The 24902-nt window shown below is 40.3% G+C and overlaps 2 protein-coding genes across 3 annotated transcripts; both read right to left on the bottom strand.

Annotated features, from left to right (window-relative positions):
* Positions 1 to 1005: 1005 nt before the first annotated feature.
* Positions 1006 to 4101, bottom strand: MGC115605 (uncharacterized protein). Its single transcript, NM_001096076.1, is given in 3 exon segments — positions 1006 to 2024; positions 2102 to 2188; positions 3304 to 4101. Coding segments are annotated over 3 exon segments (876 nt in total). The 5' UTR covers positions 4013 to 4101; the 3' UTR covers positions 1006 to 1944.
* A 10769-nt stretch (positions 4102 to 14870) lies between these two features.
* Positions 14871 to 24134, bottom strand: rpl35a.S (ribosomal protein L35a S homeolog). 2 transcript variants are annotated; one of them, XM_041563910.1, is made up of 5 exons: positions 23656 to 24060; positions 21994 to 22036; positions 21006 to 21158; positions 15282 to 15426; positions 14871 to 14902 (listed from the first exon to the last, which is right to left on the bottom strand). In XM_041563910.1, the coding sequence occupies exons 2-5, from the start codon at positions 22002 to 22004 to the stop codon at positions 14879 to 14881; spliced, it is 333 nt and encodes a 110-aa protein (XP_041419844.1). In that variant the 5' UTR covers positions 22005 to 22036; positions 23656 to 24060; the 3' UTR covers positions 14871 to 14878.
* Positions 24135 to 24902: the final 768 nt, after the last annotated feature.

Genomic DNA, 24902 nt, shown 5'->3' with positions numbered 1-24902 from the left:
ATGCACAGGTTTATTGACATCAGCTGCACCTCATACTATGTAATGGGGACAGACAGACTTCTAAGGGCTCTTACACATGGCCGTTCCGACCTGCGCTCCCCTGCGTTCCGTTTTTTGGCGTTCAGCCGCAGGGGAGCGCAGGAATAGACGCAAGTAATGATTTGAAATGGGGCTGTACTCACTCAGGCACGTGTAGGCGCCGAACGCAGGAAAAATGCAGCATGTTGCGTCTGAGCCAGCGTTCGGCGCCTACACGCGCCTGAGTGAGTACAGCCCCATTTCAAATCATTACTTGCGTCTATTCCTGCGCTCCCCTGCGGCTGAACGCCAAAAAACGGAACGCAGGGGAGCGCAGGTCGGAACGGCCGTGTGTAAGAGCCCTTACTCATGTTCGCTCGTCACTTGTGGGTTTGCCTGCCTAAATGGGTATCAATACTGATATTAACTGGCCTCAGCAATGTTTACACCTCACAGTCAGACAGTAAAATCATTCATTGTTCACACCTGTAATCCCCCCTGCATTGTTGATGCCTGTAACACTTATGTTCACAACTCAGACCCAGATTGAAAGTGCTCCCACACTTTTAGAGGGATCCTGATAGGGTTTGTTCTGGTATTATGTTAGCATTTGGAAATTATTGTTAGGGGGCCCCCAAGGTGTTTAATTATGTGCTGGGGGGGCATAAGGGTATGTTTTAATATAACAACATTTCTATATATGAGTGATGAGCAATATTGCTGCAGTGATCACCAACCATTTGGTTTTTTGGTGTGCTACCACCATTAATGTGGACATGGTCTTGTGGTAACATGGTTGTGGTGTAAAGTGGGTGTGGCTTGAAAAGGGGAGTGGACAACACTGGCTTCCATCATCAGCCCTCCACCACGTAGGCTATAAAAATTCTGGCCCTCGTTACCGCAGAAGTTATACAGCACTGGACTAGTAGAAGACATACTATAACTAATGATCATGAGGTTTGTAATAAAATATCAACATAATAACACTTCCTGTTTCAGGATAGTTTATTTTGTTGCGATGATAGATTTTGTGCCTAGTCATGTAGTAACTGTCTTAGACAGAATGTTATTTAACCAACAAATACCACAAACGTTTCACAGAGAAAAACAAGTGCACTGGGTGTACCGCTATTTGCCCTGGGCAACTCATTTTGGCTCATATGTGCGATAGAAGGAACATAATTCCGATGACACGGAGAGAACTGCTATATTGTAAATGCAAGAACAGTGCAATAGTCACTTAACCCTCAAAGTGACAGAGGTAGTAAAATTGATGTTGCCATTATAAATGCACAAGTGTGCCAGTGCTATGAATTTTAAAGTTCCAGTTCCCTGGCACTTTAAAGGTTAAAACAGCTTTTGATTCAAGTTACTAGGCTCATGGCACAAGGGGTGTGTTGGCAACCACTGTGAATAGGTGTAAAAATTATTACTCCACTGCTTCCCAGAGCACAGCAGCAGTCAAAACATTCTGTGCCATAGACTTAAGTTTCAATCTCCTTTTCAATGGAAAGTTTTCCTTCGCTAATTTGTAAACTGACTGAAAACAGGCATTCCCCATATACATGGTAAAATCGCCTCAGTTTAACCGCATTTTTTCTTCTTTTTGACCGATTAGAAATTAGAGAAAAACACAAAAAATTGTGTACTCTACCACTGCCGTAACAGGTGATGGCATCCTGTACCTGTTCTATTCCAGGCTCCACAAAGCCTTTGCCCTCTAAAATGAGAGTATTATGTAGTCACTAATTACACACAGAACAAGCATGGCCGTCTCTTCTTTCAAAAAACTATCAACGTTAGTGAATATTTTACAATGAACTATGACCATCACAGACGCACTAACAGTTAGTAGGTGTCACGGCTCACTGGCCTTGCATGAAGGACACTGTATGCTTCAGGAAGAGCAGGACATCTTCTTAGCTACTAAGCATCCGTTGATTTCTCAGTACATTCACCATTTGGATATTTGATGACATTTAGGGCTGTGCCGTCCTCAAGGTGGCCTATATTTAAATACACATGGTTAATAAATTTGATTCTTGTAAATAACAGTATTTCCCCCCAGCCAGGATTGTTTTACCTTTCTCCACAAAATTCCTTTTTGTTCTGCGCCTTCTCCATGGAAAACACTGAAACTTTGTCTGTGGCCTTTGACTTTTATTTACCTCTGGAAAGGAAAAAATGCTATTTAATTGCTAAATATTGAATACTCATCACAAGACTGGACAGCTGAACTTTAGGGGGCCAGGCACATAGATACTTCTATTGCTGCTTCCCTGCCATGGGTAACAAAATCCTCATATATCACCCCACTTTCACAACAATCACAGTTGCTATCACAGGCGCACTCACTTGTTACAGTTATTGCTTGAAAGAACAAAATGACATTTCCAAGTGACAATGACTTGCCAAGTAAGTACACAGGCGCTTTCAGCCACCAGCCATAGATGTGAATGATGATCAATTGTAAGCCTTTATCTTTTAGGGTGGTGGCAGACATGGCTACTGGGGGGAGAATAGTCACCCAGCGACAAATCCCCTCTTCTTCAGGCAACTAATCTCCCCTTAATGCCTTGCAGCTGGCTAGAATGTAAATTTTCTATTTATGATTACCCAATGGCACATACTACTAGAATAGTTTATTATTATGAAAATGGTTGTTTACATGAAGCAGGGTTTTACATATGAGCTGTTTTGTGCAATGTCTTTTTATAGAGACCTACATTGTTTGGGGGTATAGTTTTCCTTTAAAAGAAAAGGGAACAGGGCCATAAATAGGCAGCAGATCCTGTGGGTGCATGGGGGGGGGGTCAAGAAGTATAGGGGGCCCCATGAGGCCCTTATTAATGAGCAATTTCGACATATATTTGTAAAAAAGCACAGCCTCTGGATAGGTTGGGCCTTAAAATGAATTTGCTGCTGGGCAATGTAACAGCTAGTAACTCCAGTGAAAGGGAACATATAGACAGGTGGGTGGTGCAGTTAGCAGCCTGAGTTCCTATTCACACATCTTGTGGTTGTGGCCCAATACTATGGCCAGTGAGGTGCCTGTACATGGACAGAGGTGCACTAGACAGTTGTGTGGAAAGGAAGAGGCCTGGCTTGAATAGTAACTGGCACATATGTGACCTTCCTTGTACAAGAGTAAACTAGAATTTTGACATTCCGGCTTAATCCTGCCCGTGAGCCATTGAGTGGTGGGGAACTACAGTCCAGTGTGACTGCAGGGAAAGAACAGAAGTTGTACACAGAGACATCTATGGTGTGACGGTTCGGGTTTACCTGCCGCAGCCAGCGCCTCACTCGCTACGTTCTGAACATCCTTGCGGGTCTCGTCCTGTCCTTGGAGGAATACGGCCGCTCGAACCTCCCACCAGCGCGAACCCCGACTGCCCGGGGGGAACACGGACTGCAGCAGGGACAGGAGAGATGCCACATTCTCGGCAAGAGAGTCCTGAGAGGAATCCCCGGCAAAGCCATCGGAGTTGTCCTGACCGGAACCATCACACAGAGATTCTCCGTTAGTAGCGGCGCTCCCACACGTCACTATAACCCCAATCACAGCCGCTCCCTCACGTGTCCTCTCCCTCAAGTCCTTAAGGATCTCTCGGAGATGTCGTCGTGAATCCCGCGGCCGAAGAGACTCCGCCCGGCATAGAAAGAACACCAAGGGGAAGCGCAGAGCCCGGTCCGGCTTCAACTGACGTCTCTCTGATTCCCTTGTCACCGGACTCTCAACCGGCTGCTCTCGGCTGTCCGACACTGGCTCCTGGGGGCCCTTACATTCCGCTAGTGAACTCTGAGGGACCTTTGCGTTTGGCTTCCCAACTCCTTCCTGTTTCTCCCCAGGGAACACAGCGTCCAAGAAGCTCTCCAAAAGGTCCCTGCTCTGCGCCCTGTCCCACAGCTCTCCTATGAGCAGCACGTTCTGTGCGCCGCCGAAATCCTCCAGCACCTGCCTGAACCGGCTCTCCGTGCTGTCCCGGGCCATTCCTCGACCGATCAGCTCAACAGTGACCTCAACATCTCCACAGACTCAGCCCTTACTGTCCGACAGACGCATACACCAATCCTACAAGCACATCCCCGGCCTTCTGCCATGAACATTCCATTGGCTATCCCGCTAACGCCTTCCTCAGGTGCCCCGCCCCGACACCAGGAAAATCCCGCCCCCCGCTCCTCAAAATCAAATCAGAGCTGCGCTTGGAACTCCAGTTGTTCAGGTGTCCATTTCCGGTAGTGGTGCGGGTTACTGGTGAATAGGATGCGCCTCTCATAAGCGAGCCATGTTGAGGGGCATCACGAGACAGCCATGAGCAGAGACGCGGAACATGTTTATTCAGTGAGCTTGTGTTTTGACCTTGGCCGACTAGTTTTGAAATGTCCTCTTAAAACTGTGTGCAGAGGGCGGGGCTAAGTGTTCACTTTTTCTTGTACGAGGATCAAACACGTGATGTGATAGCAGTCGCTTCATGATTCAGAAAACTGCCCTAAAGTAGAAATAAGTACAAGCGAACACCTGACCTCACAAACAACTTGGTTTCCTCACCTCCCAACTGTCCCATTTTTAACAGGATTGTCCCAATTTTGGCAGCTCAACCCACAATCCCTGGTTGTTACTGAAATGTCCCTACTTTCTATATTATCTCCTGCTTTGAATCTGCCAGAAAAAGATCCAAATGTTTCTAACTTCATTGGCTTTTGGCAGAGAGCTCAGAATACCTGGCAGCTGCACTTTGATACTTTTGTAACAATTTAAGATAAAGCAAAGAAACAATTGGTTTGTTCACCTTCCACACCTCTTTTTTTCAGTTCAGTTGTTTTTAGATTGTTCCCTAGAAACAAAGACTTTTTTCAATTACTTTCCATTATTTATTTTTTACTGTTTTTCCAAAATCTAAGTTTAAAGTTGAATGTCCCTGTCTCTGGTGTAGAGAGTAGATCAGTAATTCAGGTGCAGACTCAGAATTGATACAATAGTTGCTAATACTCCAGAGAAGCTGTCTGTAATGAAACCCAGAGATTCTGCTCAGCAGGGACTAAGATAAGAAATGTGTCAACTAAATGTATCAATTTAGAACAGTTTCCAGGGTCGGCGACCCCCCCTCCCAGAGCTGCTTTAGAAGGTGAAAAATGATACTTTACTCTTCAATATTAGAAAAACGTTGACATATATAAAATAGAAAGTAATTGGCAAAAGTTGTTATTTCTGGTGATCTATCTGAAACCAACCAACCCCTTTCAGATAAGTCTCTTTGGGAAAACTGTGACTCGCAGTTTAATGAGCTGCCAATTTTTGTAAAATGAACATGGTAATTAGGGGGTGTGGCCACAAAATGGGCGGGGTCAAACAATTTGCAGGGTTATAAGTGCCAAATCTTTTTGTCTCTCTTTCTATTTCTAAAATGTTGCCAGGAAGCTACTATAACGCTGCCCAACCTGCAGCAATCATCATAGCCCGTGGGTCAAGGACGATCAAACAAGACTTTGTGGGCCCTTTATCACCCCCAGAAATTTGTGACAGTATTTCCCTCAAGCAGGTGAACTTGAATATAATAAAAGAGCCAACTGAGAAACAACCCTGATATGTTCACAGTGTGAACTACACAACCCACCTCTACCTGAGAAACAACAGGGGGAAAAGGAGCCCACCACAGATACCTACTTAATTATTTCAATACATTTTTATTTGCAAAACATAAAAGGACATCAGGACTTTTGTTGTTACAAAGGAGCTAAGCAATAAGCATCACGAGACAGTGAAAGCAAAATTAAACCATACGTCAAATAGAATCTATAGCTGGTATAAAAAGCCTGGAGCAATAAACAGGTAGTTTTGAAACAAAAAGTAATTAAGATTAAACAAAAAGGAAAAAGGAGGTAACAAGGAATCAGTAATACTTGCCATCGACCGTATACATCAACTAATTGCTATTTGCCATCAGGATGAGGATTCACTTTGTTAAGTATGCTTCTATACCAGGAAAAACATCATTATTGGATGGTATTTTTACGCAATTACAGAGAGTTTTAAACAGTTGGGTATTCTGTAACATATCTCTTTGTAAGCTATGACTGCCAGAAATTTTTTATGCTTGTCCAAAAGAATGCTGGTCATTTTTCTTGAGTTGTTATCCAGTCGCATCTGCTCCTAATGGGCTTTTAGCTAAGGTGTGTTTGTCCGTTGTCATAATGAAGGTAAAAACCTGTAACTTTGTTGAAGTAAGTTCTTCTGGTTTCTAACATAATAGTGCTGCGGTAGGGTGTATCACGATAGAGAGACCGGTATAGGATCTGTTATCCGAAAACCCGTTATCCGGAAAGCTCAGAATTACAGAAGACTGTCTCCCATAGACTCCATTTTATCCAAATAATGCAAATTTTTAAAAATGATTTCCTTTTCTCCATAATAATAACAGTACTTTGTACTTGATCCAAACATATATATATATAATTAATCCTTATTGAAAGCAAAACAGCTTATTTAATGTTTACATGATTTTCTAGTAGACTTAAAGTTTGAAGATTACGGAAAGATCCAGTTACCAGAAAAACCTAGGTCCCAAGCATTCTGGATAACAGGTAACATACCTGTACCAAAAACTGAATGAACCATTGTATATGGCAAATCCAGAACGTACAGGTACAATATACCTCCTAAGAAAAACCTTGTAATAAGCCTCCAACAAGAAAACATTTCTAGAAGACTCTTTAACCGTTATCTAAATTCCAAACTCTTCTAATTCTAATTGACATTGCAAAATACTTACCTTTAATTAGAAAGACCAAATGTTCAGGTATATATACTGTATATTTATATAAAAGCAATTGAAATTATTTTGTTGTACAGTCCTTCTAGTTGGTTAAATATAGGGTCTGCCAATTGCAAGGGATGCTTCAAACAAAAAGTTTTAGCCAATGAAAAGCTGATGGTGGCCCCATGTCCTGGTGAGTGCTGGGAAAATGCCCTGTATACCATTTACTGAAATGTCCCTGATCATAGCTACCAACAGCCTCTAATGTTCTGGCACAGTCACAGGTTTCATTCTCTTGAAAGAATGCATCCAGTTTATAGTACTTACTTACTTTACATCACAAGTAACAATTATCAAAAAGTTGCATGCACTGGATTATTAAGGCAGAGGTGATTCACATTGGGTATTACCACCTCAAGTGTTACAACTATTTCTCAAGCCATTATTTTAAACATCTGATTGGGAGTCCCAGAAGAGTGGTCTAATGGAGCTGTTCATGGACAATGTTAGGTTGCTGGGATCTGTCCTTTGGGAACCCCTGGAATGTGATAAAATCATCTGAAAAATAAAGTACACTTCTAGAATATCCAGCAAGTAAGGCTGCATTGATTGTCACCACCGAGCATAACTAGAGACCTGTGGGCTCCTTGTACTGGGAAACCCAAACAATCCTCTCCGTGGAATAACTTGTGCTTCCAGTGGGCAGGAGTGGAACAAGGGGTAGGAAGAAGAGGCACATGCCTAGGGCGCCACATTGGGGTTGCTCTACATAGGCACATACCTCTGCTGTCTCTAATTCTGTCCCTTAGCTCAGTTTCACATGGGGATGCAGCGGGGGATGGCAACGATGGAAATGTTGGGCAGAAGAGTGGGCAATTTGCTGAGCAGGTGGGTGAGATGAGGGGCAGGCCATGCTGGTTGTTTGCCATGGGTACCTTTCTTCGTCTGCCCGGCTCTGCTTTTGGGTATCCTTGGGACCCAGGCAGGCTCTGGAAAAGGTAAGAATGATACCAGGGGACTGTTTATATCAGTGATCCCCAACCAGTAGCTCGCAAGCAACATGTTGCTTACCAACTCCTTGGATGTTGCTCCCAGTGGCCTTATCTTTGAATTCCTGGCTTGGAGGCTAGTTTTGGTTGCATGAAAACCAGGTATACTGCCAAGCAGAGCTTCCTGTAGTCTACCAGTCCATATAGGGGCTACCAAATAGCCAATTAGAGCCCCTATTTGGCATCCCAGGGAATTTTTTTGTATGCCTGTGTTGTTCTCCAACTCTTTTTATTTTTAAATGTGGCTCATGGGTAAAAAGGATTGGGGACCCCTGGTTTATATACTGTCCTGAATGTTTGGGAGAGAAAATGATAGGCTGTTTGTAGTGAGTCTTTTTTATCTGTTGAAAACTGACACTTTTCAGGGACAACAATATTTTTATGACATTGGCTAGTTAATAGCAGAGATAAGTGAATCTGGGCCTACACTGGGCCCATCAGTGATTTACTGCATGATATGGTGCCTTAATACAACACAGCTCTAATCTGTCAGTTCCAAAATGTTTGTTTACACTTCTTTATTCATTAACAGAGATATTATCAGTCTGTAGCTTCTGTAGTTTACACATGACCTGGTGTCAGACCCAGCAATCAGAATAGGTCAGAGGTACAAGGATACAGAGAGGGGGATGATGGCCACTAGCTAATTACAAGTTTAACAGTGATTATTGGTCTAGCATTGCACTGCTGCAGCTTTATCACAGGCACTGTTTTCTGTGCATGTCGAGGTGTGTGAGTCAGATGAGACCTTTCAAGTTATGCATGTCCACTGGGCTTTCAGTGATGTAGGGAAGACACAAGCAACAAGACAGATGGTGGTTTATCCCTAAAGAATGATGGCACTGTAATGGCTTGTGCCATTCACACAAACACTGTCAGACAGTATTGGACTGGGACACCAGGGGCTCACCAAAAAACGAAGACCAGGGGTCAATTCTAAGTGCTATTATTCTTCCTCTCTCAACCTCTATTCTCCTAGTTTCTTTTTTTTTTTTTTTACATACTATAATCTATTATTCCATCTATTTAGCCTATTTGTTATAGAAATAAGGAATGGCCATGAAATAGGCCAAATGTTTAACAGCATGAGGGCCCACAACACCTGGGCCCACCGGGAGTTTTCCTTCCAGCAGATTTTCCACAAACACACTTACCAACTACCAAGCAATTATTTTAACATTTTGTGCTCTTTCATTTTAGGAGTATTTCCCAATGGCAACTTTGAATTTCCCTGATAAACAGGAGCACAATATTGGCCTATATCCCCAAAGGGTGCCAATACCAAATACAGTATGTATAGTTTTATGGAATTTCCTGATTTAGTGATTAAAACCCCACAGAAGCACAAAAATGAATTTTCAAACCACTTTACCAGAATAAGAATAAGGTGACCCTAGATAACAGTATTTTTTGTAGCATCAGTCTGCTTGTCATTTATCATGTACAGGGCTCTGAAATATATGAGTACTTTATATATAAATTAAATAATAATGTAAAGGCCACAAAATAAAAATGGTGCATACAGATTGACATTGCTGTAACGTAAGCTACTGCAAAAAGAACGCATTACCTGCATTTTCTATGTTGTAAAATAAAATCACACTATGCTTGCATCCCAACCCAAGGATATGACATATCAAGGGTCGAAGTGAATTCTAAAAATTAGAAATTCAAAGTAATTTTTTGGATACTTTGACCATCAAATAGGATACTATGACTTCGAATTCGATTCAAAGTAAAAATAGTTTGAATATTCGATCATTCGATAATCTAAGTACTGTCTCTTTAAAAAAAAACTTCGACTTCAATACTTCACCAAGTCTTTACACATCTAAGTAAAATTGTTCAATTGTACGCTAAAATCGTCCAATTCGAACGATTTAATCGTTCGATCGAACAATTTTACTTAGATCGTTCTATGGCCAAATTCGGTGAAAAAAACTTCGACTTCAATATTCTATAGTCTTCACCCAAAGTCCTTCAATATCCGTCTGAAGGAGTGGAGCAGAGAGCATGGTGGAGGTGAAAGAGGTCAAGATGGAACAGGGACAGAATAGGGGGGAACTCTTTGGTTAGCATCTCTGGCTAATGCATGCAATTCTTTGTACAGGTATTGGAATTGTTACCCAGAATGCCCGGGGCCTGGTTTTCCGGATAATGGATCTTTCTGTAATTTGGATCTTCATACCATAAGTCTACTAGAAAATCATGTAAACATTAAATAAACCCAATAGGCTGGTTTTGTTTCCAATAAGGATTAATTATATCTTAGTTTGGATTAAGTACAAAGTACTGTTTTATTGTTACAGAGAAAAAGGAAATTTTTTAAAAAAAAATTTGATTATGATAGAGTAGATGGCCTTTTCATAATGTGGAGCTTTCTGGATAACAGGTTTACGGATAACAAGTCCCATACCTATTGTGTGTATTTTCCACTTGTCCTCAGTAAATAAAATGATGGAATAATAAATGAAAAACCCTCAGTTCCTTAATTTGCCAGTTTTTCTGGCAAACTAAACTAATAAAAATGTGACTCTTTTGCTGGTACCCAAACACATATCTACATGCTATTAAATATGTTACTTTGTGTTCACCAACTGCTGCCTGGGGTGCACCAATTTTAAGCAGAGCTCCGGAGTTCCATACTTCCAGTGGCACTCAGGCTTTGGCAGGGGAGGTTCAGCTTAAAGGACATTTAAGGTGAAAAATAAAAGATTTTGCTCTAAATGAGGGCCCAGACTGAAGGTCAGTAGTTGCTTTAACAAGACAGGGCCTGGTTTGAATGCCAGCAACCCAACCATAACTCCACAAAATTTTGGAAAGCAAGTGTGTGCAGCTATAGATGTGCAGACCACACAACTCCTGGGTGGCTTTGGAATTTAGGGACCCCAGTGGTGAACTGATTGATAAGCAATTTCAATATATGTTTATGAAAATATCTTCTTCCCAAAGTTAACGGGTTGCCCTAAAACAATAATTGTCCAGTAACTTCTAGTAAAATCAGTCACTAATTATTGCATGCTTGCTTTAACAGATACAGAAATGTTGCAGAATGCTGAGCCATTATTGTGTAGTAAGAAACCTGAATTACGAATACACAATTGGGAGTTCTGGCGCTGAGACAGCTGGGTGGGTCATTAATCAAATAGTACATTTACAAAAAACTCACTTTGCAGGTAGAGCAAAACATGGTTGCCAGTGACCTACTATTACCTTAAGTGTGTCTCGTCGCTTTATGCACCTTACCCTAATCTCATCTTTTTTTTAGAGGTGAATTGCTGGGAATTTAATTGCTCCCCCTCCCTGCCTTATGGACAAATTCCCAGGTGTCTTTCAACATCACCCTATGCCCCCGTGTTAAATTGCTTATTAAGCAGAAACATGTTTCCATAAGGAAACATTTACATACTAACAACCCAATAATAAGATTTCCCAGTGTAGTGCTATGCTTGTGGCTACTGGTGTTTGTGTTAATTAATAGTTGAATCATTTTTTTGACAGAGAGAGTAGTTAATCAGGAAAAACCTGAAATTAGACTCAAGCTACTTTAACTCCTCAGGCCTACAAAACATCAAGCGGGGCTTATATAGAAATGACTGGACCCCGGGGCAAAATCTTAATGGGGCCTTGCATTTCCCAGATTACTTGAGTAAGAAATCCTCAAAAGTAAGAGTCTCTTTTTTTTGGTTTGTATTAATTATGTATCACATGTAGAGCTACTGGAGACGAATGAATGGGTCCATTTGTGGATGGTAGTGGCCCCCCTTGGTAATTGTACAAAGACTGCCAGACTATAAACCTACAGTACACAACTGTTACTTATATGTTCTCACATGAGAATGTGGGGTAATGTAACAAACAGCAATCAAGCCAATGCTTACAATTAAACAGTGCTCACCAAATGCTTCCTGATGATTGCTTGCTATAGATTGTTACAACTGGAACATTCCCAAACCTATACTAATATGTCTTTTATTTAAAGAGTATATAACAAAGTAATACTGGACTGTCAATTGATAAATAAGGATTAGTCAAATAAAAAAATAACAGGAGATTATTTCTTGTTGAAAATTGTTGCCAGATTTGCTGAGGAGTAGGGCAGAAAGTGATGACAGAAGACTAATAAAAGTGCAAACAAGCTTAATCCAACTGGAAAGCTTGACGGATTTGAGTTTTTATGAGGAGCATTGTTTGCTATGTAAATATTAGGCTATTAAGCAGGAAGTAAGAGCAAAATAATGGAATATAAGCTAAGGCAGAGCACACACAGAGACATTACTATTTGCACTCAACAGGATCATGGACCCAGCCTGTTATTATGTACATGAAACTGGCACCTACTCAAATAATGGAATCTCATTAAAAATAGAACAAAACATACTAAAAACAGTTGTAGGTCATATTTACTCTTACATCTCTGGGCACATAAGCAGTTTATTAACTATTGGAAGTCCCCACGCCAGTCCAAGTTTTTTTGTTTTTTTTTTATAGAAGAGGCAAAAGTGCCTGGAGGTCTTTAACAATTGCCCCTATCCCCAGTGGTTTTACCCTTCCATTTAATAATCCTGTTTCCCACAGTGGGTTAATCATTTTCTTCCATGAAAGAATATAAAATTTCTTCCAACAAAAGAATATAAAATTATTTGTTATACTATTTTTACAGTATTTTTTTTTTAGTTGACTCTACTAATATAATGAATTCTTGTAATTACAGTGCCACCTGCTGGACAATCAGGGAGAATGTGAGAAGAAAACGGTTCTGGTGTTCTTCTTATCAGAAACCTCCATTGTCATCTGCAAATTGGTGCAAGGAGGGGAGCTGGAATTTTGTATACAGATACCTCACAAACTTGCAACACTTGGCACCTGCTTATTTTATACAGGCTTATTCCTAGAAAAGCAGGTTGTTTTTACTTGATGACTTCCCCCATGGATTATTGTCGTGTAAAAACATCAAGTAACATTTTTCAGGTCTTTTAACAGGGACACATCACAATAGTTCTCTTTGTTACCTCTTCTGGTTGCAAGGTAACCAATGACCATGTAATTACAAGCACAAAACACTGTCACAAATTAAGACATCATCAAGAAAGTAAAGTGTAAAGAGTTAACTAGAGAAAGATCAGAGAAACAGCCCTGCCTATTGTGTAGCAAAAAATGAGGTAGATTTTAAGAACCAACCCACGTGCTCCGCAACCTCACACGTGCCCATATGTGCTTTAAAAGGTATCACTACACAGATTAAATGGCCCCTGCATTGTCGCATTTAGACTGTAAACCCCTGTATTGTTCACACATGTCAATTACCCAGCTGCACCAAGTCATGTGACTTGTGCTCTGATAAACTTCAGTCACTCTTTACTGCAAGTTGGAGTGATATCACCCCCTCCCTCCCCAGCAGCAAAACAAAAGAACAATGGGAAGGTAACCAGATAACAGCTCCCTAACACAAGATAACAGCTGCCTGGTAGATCTAAGAACAACACTCAGTAGTAAAAACCCATGTCCCACTGAGACACATTCAGTTACATTGAGAAGGAAAAACAGCAGTGTGCCAGAAAGCATTTCTCTCCTAAAGTGCAGGCACACGTCACATGACCAGGGGCAGCTGGGAAATTGACAAAATGTCTAGCCCCATGTCAGATTTCAAAATTGAATATAAAAAAAAAAAATCTGTTTGCTCTTTTTAGAAATGGATTTCAGTGCAGAAGTCTGCTGGAGTAGCACTATTAACTTATGCGTTTTGAAAAAAACATGTTTTCCGATGACAGGATCCCTTTAATCATTGAAATAAGCAATGCTCAAAATTCAACCAATGAAAAATTGGGAACCATTTCTGAAATAACCAAGTGAATTTTTACTATTCCCCCACTCAGCATTGATCTCTCTTTATGCAAGTATTGAGAGTCTGCATGATTTATTACAGCTAAAAACATCACTTAATCAAAATCAAAGTTGTGTAATTCTTTTCCTAAATCCTACTGGCAAACTGGATAGCTTCAAGTTGCGGATGGATGGATGGCTTTTTAGCAAGTAAGGAAATACAGGGCTACTGAAAATATCTCTAAGAAAGCTGATTCAGGTACAAAGTGGATATTAGGGACTGGTACAATTCAGTCATTTTCCCTCCTCAAAATGGGAGAGGCTTCAGATTTATTATGGCTTCCTTTGGGTCAACTAGGAGTTAGGCAGTCTTGATATAAAAGGTTGAACTTCATGGACAAGTGTCTTTTTGTAAACCCAAATAATTCCATGCTTTTTTTTTTTACTAAAATACCATAATTCAAACCTACTGTGCAAAATGTTAATCTTCACATTACTTTCCCTTCTGTCATTAATACACTGCTTGTCTAACTGTATAACAATGTAGTAAAAATCAGCTCTCCTTCCTCTTCCTCCAAGCTTTCAGTAATCTAGAAATGCAGATACCCCTGAATCCTCCATTACAAGGGATGTGCAAATTTTTTTCGCCTTTTTTCGCAACGGAAATGATGCCCATAAACTAGTATGGCATTGTGCGTGATCCATAACACTACTGGAAATTGCAGACACATTTTTGCTTTATAAAGGGTTCGGATTCACTTGGCCAGCCACTTTGTAGAGATGAACTGAATCTCTAATTCATTACAGGATTTGGCTTGAATAAATCACAATGCCTTGAATGCTTGTTACTAGTCTAAAATAAGTCATTCACTTGCATGGCAATTGGAGGCTTGGCTACATAGTAGCAGACCAATACCAATATTTTCAATATCAACATTTAGAAAAATTCAAAGTTATCGTTATTTTAAAATTATGTTTGAAAATGGCTTAGGGTTACATTTTAATTCATATACAATCAGCTTAGGCTAGAGGGTAAGGAAATGTAAAGGGATATTTCCTTTGAGTGTCTTGCTTGCTATGCTATCCAGTTAGATGCTTTGTATGCAAGTCTCTATACACCCATTTTGTATACAGCATGTTGGCACCTTAGATATATTTCATAGAGAAGTCTAAAAAAAAACAACCAATAGAACAGATCCAGAATGTTTCTATTTATTTTTTCTTTTACATTTAGATCCTTGATGGGTAAAGCATCTGAAAAAAAAAAAAAAATAAGACTGGTTAGAAATTTCATTTAAAAAAAAAGCATAGTAAAACTTAGTTTCAGCATGCATAAATATCACTTCATGGTAGCATGACAAAACTCAAAACTTGGCTTATGGGTGTTTTGAGATAAAAGGCCAATAACAAAGCACCATTGCATCATCTCTTTAGATTATGTTTTATTTTTTAAAAACAGGAAGTTTGTCTCTGGCAATTTGATTGCAGGCATGAATAAACACAGCACTGAAAAATGTGCAAAATGTTTTCACTGTGGGGAGTAACATATTCATAAGCATTCATGTGCTTTTGAGAAATAAGTTTAAGAAATAACTCTTCCTTTCATTTTCCACCAATAAAAGCAATCGCTTACCACACGGATTCTGTGCCCAATGGCTTTAGCTGGGAGGTTAGAGCGGAACTTAGCACGGACCATGCCACTGTTTCCATGAGCTCGGGTCACCTTTCCCCAGATCACACGAGTTCGGTTGGGCTTTCCACCAGGAGTCACTGTGTTACTAAAAAGAAAAAAAAAAGTAATTACACCCTAAAGCTCCAGCAGCAGTACAGTTAACAGATACACAGGTTTGCCTCATTTTAGGAAACATGCAAGAAGCAATGTTCAAAAAGAAAACAATTTTCGGCTTCAGTTTAATATTTTACAGCTATTTTTGTTGCTAAAATACAGATCTTGCACAAACCCTTCATTGTGTCACATTAACGGAAGAATAGTGCAGTTAGTTTAGTTGCTCATAGTATATGTAAATAAGTAACATTTTGATTAGAGCCACTTTGCAAGCCTTAGGGGGTAACAGTAAAGCTTCTGAACAGTACAATATCATAACAGGAGAGCAGAATACTTCAATGTCACTGTCATGCCATCAGGACCTTGCACCATATATAAAGCACAAGTCTGTATTAAATCCATTGAACTTAAGCTTTAACACTGACTTGCAGTGTTGTACGCCAGCTTCTTTTGAAATGTTCTTGCATTGTTGTACTGCCTAACTTAACATGTAGTGGATCAATTATTTCTGAAATTGAAATTAAAATCATCATGCCATACAGTGAAGTCTTATGGAGAATTTGAGCAGACTCTGGACCATAAAAATCCCTTGGAGGGCCACATCTAGCCTGACTCCAGTTTGACAGCCCTGATCTACATCACACGCCAATTAAAATGGTCACTTTCATGTATCAAGAAGTGCAGTAGCGTTCTTCCAATGGGTCTCTATGCTCCCTGGCAGTAGTGGAAACTACAGTCACCCAAGACTGCAGTTTCACACTGCTGATGTTTTAAAGGAGCTATTCACTTTCCAAACACTTTTTTTCAGTTCACTTTTCAGACTGTTCACCAGAAATAAAGACAAGATGTGGGATCTTTTGATTAAAGGGATCCTGTCATCGGAAAACATGTTTTCTTCAAAATGAATCAGTTAATAGTGCTACGCCAGCAGAATTCTGCACTGAAATCCATTTCTCAAAAGAGCAAACAGATTTTTTTTATATTCAATTTTGAAATCTGTCATGGGGCTAGACATTTTGTAAATTTCCCAGCTGCCCCTGGTCATGTGACTTGTGCCTGTACTTTAGGAGAGAAATGCTTTCTGGCAGGCTGCTGTTTTTCCTTCTCAATGTAACTGAATGTGTCTCAGTGGGACATGGGTTTTTACTATTGAGTGTTGTTCTTAAGGTGGCCATAGACTCCAAGATCTGCTAGTTTGGCGACATCGCCAAACGAGCAGATCTTTACCCGATATGCCACTAAACTGCATGGCTATATCGGGGGAAATTCGAACGTTCGGTCGTATGGTCGAACGATCGAAATACGATGCGCCAAGTGGCTCCGACGGGTTGGTCGGGTAAAAATCCAACCTTCCCGATCAATATTGTGGCCAGATATCGATCAGGAAGACCCGTCGGAAGTCCCCATACACGGGCAGATAAGCTGTCAAATCGGTCCAAACGACCGATATCGGCAGCTTTATCTGCCCGTGTATGGCCACCTTAAGATCGACCAGGCAGCTGTTATCTTGTGTTAGGGAGCTGTTATCTGGTTACTTTCCCATTGTTCTTTTGTTTGGCTACTGGGGGAGAAAAGGGAGGGGGGGTGAAATCACTCCAATTTTCAGTACAGCAGTAAAGTGTGATTGAAGTTTATCAGAGCACAAGTCACATGACTTGGGGCAGCTGTGAAATTAACAAAATGTCTAGCCCCATGTCAGATTTCAAATTGAATATAAAAAAAATCTGTTTGCTCTTTTGAGAAATGGATTTCAGTGCAGAATTCTGCTGGAGTAGCACTATTAACCGATTCATTTTGAAAAAATTTTTTTCCCCATGACAGTATCCCTTTAAAGTTGTGTTTCAGGCTCTGTTATTTCAGTCTGGCAGCTCAATGATCCAGGTGCAGATTCTGAACGGTTTCATTTTTGCTACATTTTTCAGCAGTATCTGTGGAATATTGTATCAATAACTACTGTATCAATTCTAACAGCTGCCTTTAAAGGGGAACTATTGCAAAAATGAAAATTTAATAAGCTTCATATTAAAATAAGAAACTTTCTAAACACAAATATTCTGCTTTGTTTCTGAAATAATAAGTTTATGTTCACTATCCCTTTCTCAGCATCAGTTTCTCCTCATTCTCTCTTCATGCAGCAGTTGGGTGTTAGATAATCATTGACAGTTAGATCCAATATATCTTATAGTGGGGCTACGTAGTCCTAGTAGATGAAAGAGCTCAATCAAATAACTGATTTCAGTACAGACAAAATAACTGCCTTTTGCATAAATTCTGCTTGTAGAGAGACATTATGTCTGGTGATTTAAATAGAGTGAATGCTAATACATCTTCTAGGCAAAAGGAGCCCCCCTATAAGATATATTGGATCTAACTGTCAATTATTTTCTGACACCCAACTGCTGCAAGAAGACAGAATGAAGAGAAACAGGTGCTAAGAGAGGGATAGTGAAGATAAATTTGATTATTTCAGAAACAGTACAGAATATTTAATTGATTATATTTAGAAAACTTCTTATTTCAGTATGACTAAGCTTATATTAAATTTCCATGATAGTTCCCCTTTAATGAAACTCTGATTCTGCTCAGTAGGACCCAAAATACAAAAGTACCAACTAAATGTGTCAATTTAGAACAGTTACAGAGTCGGTGACCCCCCCAACTGGGCCCTGCAACCGGGTCAAGGTAAAAAATAAAATAAAAAAAATACTCTACACTTCAATTTTATAAAAACGGTCATAAAAAGAAAATAGCTGAAAAAAAGTCTATTTCTGGAGAACTGTCTGAAACCAATTGAGCTGGAAAAAAGGTGTTGGAAGGTGGACAACCCTTTGAAATTGTTTTAAATTGCTATTACCTTATGGGCTGAGCTATTTGTTAGAGGCAAAAATACCATAAAATAAACACGCTTTCTATAAATGCTCAGTGAAAACAACAGTTTAGGTTCTCCTGCAAAATGTCTGCCAGCAACAAATTCTGATAAGAATTTATACACCACTTGTGCAGCAAAACAATCCATATACAAAAGTATATGGTCAAAATATATTCACCTTGTGAAAAGCTATTTTGCTTTAAAAGCCACTTTAAAAAGGTGGCCTATTTACTCAGTGAGCAAAAAACGACCATCCCTAAACTAACAAGGGTAAGAATAAAGACAGACAAAACCAAAAAATACTGACAAAACCAGCCACATTTTTTAGATTTTCTATTCTTCTACAGACTTGTCAGTTCACCATAAAAAAAGTCAATCAATGCCACACTAAAATGAATTTGAAAGTTAAAGGACCAGTAACGTCAAAATTTTTTTTTACAAAATTCGTTAGTATACATCGAAATATAAACACCAACACACTTTAAAATTTTAAATTGCAAAGCCTTTATTAAAAAATAACTTACTGAAACTCCACTTCCTGTCCTCTTCAGAAACGGCGATACGGCGACCATCCTTCCTGCAGCAGTTGATTTCTTCTCCCTGGCTATCTCTCCTGGCCACTCTATGTCTGCCGCGCTCTGCCAGCAAGATTGACAGCCAGCTTCTTCTTCTCCAGTCACTTCTTGATGCAGCCGTACTGGTCCTGGTGGTGATCATCTACGGGGCTTGCACAAAACCGGCGTGCGCTGGACTTCTCCCTGCACACTCGGTGTGCTGCTGCTGCGGACTCTGAGCCCTGCTGCCCCTTTGTTTCCCGTGCACCCTGTGTAATGGAGGTCCCTGCTGACTGGGGGTCTGCGGCGGAGAGCGCTTGTTGTTGCTCCCACCGCCGGGCCTGTCACTCCTGATCGCTGCTCTCATGGATAGTAGCGCCATGGAGAGCCTGTCCCGCAGTGCTGCTGCTTTTGTGTGCTGTCCGTAGCGCTGTCCCAGGCGCTGCCGTCTGAACTGAAGCGCACGCACAGCCTCTTTGTCTGGGAGGCTTCCTACTCAGCTCTAGTTCTTTCTCCGCTGCTGTTACTCTCAATATTGTCCTTCTTCCTGTAACCTCAGTGCTGTCTCTGTTTCTCTCATAACTTTAGCACTGTCGATACTGAGCAGAGCGCACCTGAATAGCGCAGGAAACCCTTTCTTGCATTGGAACTGGGCGCAGCGCTACTTTCCATGAGAGCAGCGATCAGGAGTGACAGGCCCGGCGGTGGGAGCAACAACAAGCGCTCTCCGCCGCAGACCCCCAGTCAGCAGGGACCTCCATTACACAGGGTGCACGGGAAACAAAGGGGCAGCAGGGCTCAGAGTCCGCAGCAGCAGCACACCGAGTGTGCAGGGAGAAGTCCAGCGCACGCCGGTTTTGTGCAAGCCCCGTAGATGATCACCACCAGGACCAGTACGGCTGCATCAAGAAGTGACTGGAGAAGAAGAAGCTGGCTGTCAATCTTGCTGGCAGAGCGCGGCAGACATAGAGTGGCCAGGAGAGATAGCCAGGGAGAAGAAATCAACTGCTGCAGGAAGGATGGTCGCCGTATCGCCGTTTCTGAAGAGGACAGGAAGTGGAGTTTCAGTAAGTTATTTTTTAATAAAGGCTTTGCAATTTAAAATTTTAAAGTGTGTTGGTGTTTATATTTCGATGTATACTAACGAATTTTGTAAAAAAAAATTTTGACGTTACTGGTCCTTTAACTGCCTCTGATGCTAAAACATCAGTGATCAAATACTTCAGTTAGACAGGTCTTTTACAGGTTAGGCGGATTGAGCAGTAACCTGGTTTTAACATTATGTTTCAGTGGGATTTCAACATGTATTATATGAAATAATGTGTGTCATTTTTAATAGCTAGATGAATTGGGTCACAATAAGTTTTTACAATATTTATTAGAGATCATATTTTGTAATTTTACACTTTGTGAGAGGCTTTTATAAATTTGTAAAATCTCTATTATGCACTTTAAGATGTATATCACTGATAGTTAATGAAAAAAGTTTTATCTATGATGAACTGTGTGTAGCCATATGGGAGTTATAATTGCACAATGCATTTTAAGATGTATATCACTAAATAGTTAATGAAAAAGTTTTATCTATGATGAACTGTGTGCAGCCATATGGGAGTTATAGTTGCACAATGCACTTTAAGATGTATATCACTAAATAGTTAATGAAAAAGTTTTATCCATGATGAACTGTGTGCAGCCATATGGGAGTTATAGTTGCACAATGCACTTTAAGATGTATAACACTAAATAGTTAATGGAAAACTTTTACCCATACTGCACTGCTGGTAGTCACATGAGATTATAAATGATTGTTTTTGGTTGTTCCTTTTTACACTTGATAAAGGGCGTGGGCCCGAAACATGTTGTGTAACTCATTATCCCAATAAAGAACTTTGCAGACAAGTTGCTGCCCTGGATTTGTTCCACAACTACTGAATGCATTGAACTATTGGGTATTACACACAGAATACCTGTGGAAGAAGCCAACAAAGAAATTCGGTGAGCTTGCTCTGAATACTATATTTGCAAATACTTCAGTTAGAATCACAACCTCAAACAAAACAAACCACTGATGCTCTGTGTAAATGATCCCACTGAAGAATAGTAAATATTCCAAGTGCAGGATTCCCAAAAGTGTAAGAGACTCACTTTTTTGCTTTGTACACGTAGGCACATCTTTTTCCAAAATAGAATTCGGTTTCATCTCGAGCATAGACTCCTTCAATTTTAAGAAGAGCCGTGTGCTCCGTCTGATTTCGAAGGCCCCGCTTGTAGCCAGCAAAAGTGGCTTTGCACCACAATCTGAAATTGCACAAAATGTCAAAATGTTTTAAACAAAAGAAAGGTTAAACAGGGTTGACAAAATGAAAACTTTAAAACATTTCATTTAAAGTGTGCCAATAAATGGTTTGATTGTAAGTGGTCTAAGTACATATGCAAACTTTAAATGCAATATATATTTTTTCCCTTCATGTGGTTACTGGACCTTTTAAAGTGCAGTATACCATTTGTGTGTGCACTAAACAGGATAAAATCTGAAACAAGAACTTAACGTGTGCTTAAAGGGCAGCAGAAACTGCCAATATACTTAAAGGTATTTAGGTAACATTAAAAAACCTTATGCTGGGTCTATCCAAGTGTTAGAAGCTGGAAGAAATGTACAGAAAATAAAAGTACAGGTATAGGATCCCTTAACCGGAAATCCGATATCCAGAAAGCTCCAAATTACGGAATGGCTGTCTCCCATAGACTCCATTTTATCCAAATCTTTAAAAATGATTTCCTTTTTCTCTGTAATAATAAAACAGTAGCTTGTACTTCATCCCAACTAAGATATAATTAATCCTTATTGGAAGCAGAACCAGCCTATTGGGTTTATTTAATGTTTACATGAATTTCTAGTAGACTTAAGGCATGAAGAACCAAATTACGGAAAGATCCGTTATCCGGAAAACCCCAGGTCCCGAGCATTCTGGATAACAGGTCCCATACTTGTATAACCAAACGTTGCTGCATTCTTCAGGACAGTGACAACTAAAATAAACTGCTTGGCAGAGGTACTGAAGGCTTAAGTGACAATGTAAAGGATTGCTTTACTTTAGTCATGTAGTGTAAGAGAATTCATTCTTATACATACCTTCCAGACATCTTGCTCTCCTAATGTCCAGATGCAGGCAGGACTGTAAAACAAGAGCATTAAGGTGTTGAAATTCCAATGTAAGACTGCAAAGCTCTTGTGCTTAAAGGAACAGTAAGACCAAATAATTAAGTGTTTTAAAGCAATAAAAATATAATGCAGTCTTGCAGTGCACTGATACAACTGGTATAACTTTACTTCAGAAACTACTATAGTTTATATAAGCAAGCTGCTGTGTAGACATGGGGCAGCCATTCGAGCTGAAAAAAAAAAGAGAAAAGGCACAGACTACACAGCAAATAACAGATCTGTAGTATAAATGGGATTCTTCAGAACATATCTGTTATATACTGTGTATCCTGTGCTTGAATGGCTGCCCCCATGGCTACCACAGCAGCTTGTTTATATAAACTATAGTTGTGTTTCTGAAGCAATCAAAACATTATTACCAGTACAGGGCAACAGTATATTGGCATTCATTTAACACTTCAATCATTTTAGTGGTACTGTTGCTTAAAATAACATTTAGAGCTTGACCAATACTTTCCTTAAAAAAATGTCACAGGAGGAAGACACTACCCCTGGTATCTGAAACCCACAAACACAGTACACTGCTGCAATTGACACCCAGTTTGCTTCAGTCTGCTAATGTTTAGACTTTTACTATCAGCAATAGGAAGTCATAAGTAGCAACTCCAGTCTTTTGCTGTGAAAGCCTGTATTTAACGTGAAACAGTGGGATCTTTTTATTAAACACCCAGACCACAACCCTTCCTGTATTTTCCTGGGATTCCTTGTACCTAGTTAGTTTTGCCGTTGCATAATATAGTCAACTATAACTGTGCTAAGCATATGCAAGGGATCCTGGGAAATACAGGTAAGACGGCCTGATGGGTTTAAGTGCTACACCACCATAATATTGCCTCTACCTGAGAATAATGTAAAGAATATTTAAATTGTTTAAAGGGGAACTCCGACATCCAAACCAAAATCTGATAGAGGCCCACATGAACACAGGAACCCCTAATATACTCATCACCGTTAATGGTTTCTTCAAAAAGTATGAATAAATGCCATTTTCTATGCTGAAATCCAGCTGTTTAACAGTTTTTCTTTATCATCAGAAATCCTGGCAGGGAAGGCAGGACTAAACAAATTTTATAACTTCTCCACAGCTTACAGACAGCATGCAGGAACTGCATAACCCATAATGCATTGCACTGTGATGTTCCATTCCTTATTGATATCACATGTGCAGGGTTCGGAGGATGAAGGCTGACAGATGGCTGCGGATACAAAGTAACAGTAGTCAGCCAGCTCAAGGAAAGTAGTCAAACAGATCAGCAGGAGAGCAGGGTGCTAGGCTTAGGGAACTGTTACAAACCACTAAAAATCATGACAAGTGCATATTTTTTAATTGATGTATATTGCAAAGTTGCTTAAGATTATGTTTAAAGCTTAAGTTAGGTTTGTATGGAGTTCCCCTTTAAAGAATAAAATCCAAGAATGGATCGGTATCAGGCTCATGACATGCTCTTAGCGGACTTCTCTCAATTCTAAAAGCATCCCCTTTCCAAATAGGGAATATGACCCAACACATTCTCCCTTGTATGCGGGAATTAGTCATAGCAGGACAGATGTGGTGCATATCAGCATCCGTACACCAGAGTGACAGCAGCATTGTCCCGTTCACGAAGCCACAACACGCGCACATCCGCCAGCACTTCGCTTCCTTTCAATCGGCTTCCCCGCAGCGGCCGACGTGCTATAAATGAACTATACGAATAAGTGGCGCAGAAAAGCAGCACACCTAAGCGACAAGTGGATTTGCCTGCACGTTTAGTTAGCCAATACTGACATAACATTAAGGCAAGTTTGCAGCAGTCGTTCAACTACAAAAATAAGCCGTCAATGGGGAATTATGCTCTGATCCAATCCTGCTGTAATACAATCCTCTCCGTATCCCAACCATCCTGTCTCTCATAGACACAGCACCAGCCCCGCCAAATAGCGCTCAGTTCCTCTTCTCCGTTCATGTCGGTATTTCCCACATGCGGCAAGTGAAACTAAAGAATTTTGAAGCATTGATATTTGACTCTACTATAAGCTCACCCGCACTTGTATCCAAGATGGAGGAAAAGGAAGGGAGAGCGCTTTGCATGACGGGAAATTAAGGGCGTAGAATACGTAAGGTGACCGTTAAACTGCCTGTGTAAAAAGGTTAACACAAAACATATATGTAATAAAAACGCACTACAGGGCTATGAACTTTAAATGGTAAGCGGGTGGATTTTAAGTTCAAAACGGTGAGATAAATATATTATATGATCAGTTTCAAAATGATTTATAAACGGCGGCAGGAAGACGAATCGGATTCAAAGACCCTCGGGCAGACCACTTTCCCCATGGCAACCGAATGTAAACATTGAGCGTTCTGAAAGAGACCTATATGATAAATGAAAAAAAAACAACATAATTTTGTAGGCAATTATAAGTAGCATATGGTGTTGCTTTTACATGGTGCTAAAAATTAATAGTGTCTTTAAAAATAGCCTCTTTATTGGAGCTCCCTATAGATGTTTACTGGTCCCTGCATAGGCAGCAGAACCGGGGGGGGGCCACAGGGGCCACGGCCTCCCCAAAAAAAATTCTCCTGTATTTTTTTTTTTTAAGAATTCTGCTTATAACAGCTTAAGCAGCCTTTTTCAAAATACTTGCGCCAAAACCCGACGCCATTATCATTTATTTTGGGGCTGAAGAAGCCAAAAGCTCTCATGACTAAAACTGGCCAATCGCGTTCAGCCTATTTGCATAATGTCGCCAAAACGTTAAGGCGCAAATAGGCTGATCCTGCGCTTACACGCTGATTGCTCAGAGAGGATCTGGTGTTTCCTTGTTAGCAAAAATTG

The sequence above is a fragment of the Xenopus laevis genome, chromosome 5S (assembly GCF_017654675.1).
Source record: "Xenopus laevis strain J_2021 chromosome 5S, Xenopus_laevis_v10.1, whole genome shotgun sequence".
NCBI classification, from domain to species: domain Eukaryota; kingdom Metazoa; phylum Chordata; class Amphibia; order Anura; family Pipidae; genus Xenopus; species Xenopus laevis.
This window is presented reverse-complemented; position numbering and strand designations above follow the sequence as displayed.

What these genes read in the sequence shown, in the direction of transcription:
- rpl35a.S (XM_041563910.1), bottom strand. An exon ending in TACGTGTACAAAGCAAAAAA is followed by an intron (nt 15,427 to 21,005) that starts GTGAGTCTCTTA and finishes TTTTCTTTTTAG; the next exon opens with TAACACAGTGACTCCTGGTG. An exon ending in TTGGGCACAGAATCCGTGTG is followed by an intron (nt 14,903 to 15,281) that starts GTAAGCGATTGC and finishes TTTTTTTTTCAG; the next exon opens with ATGCTTTACCCATCAAGGAT.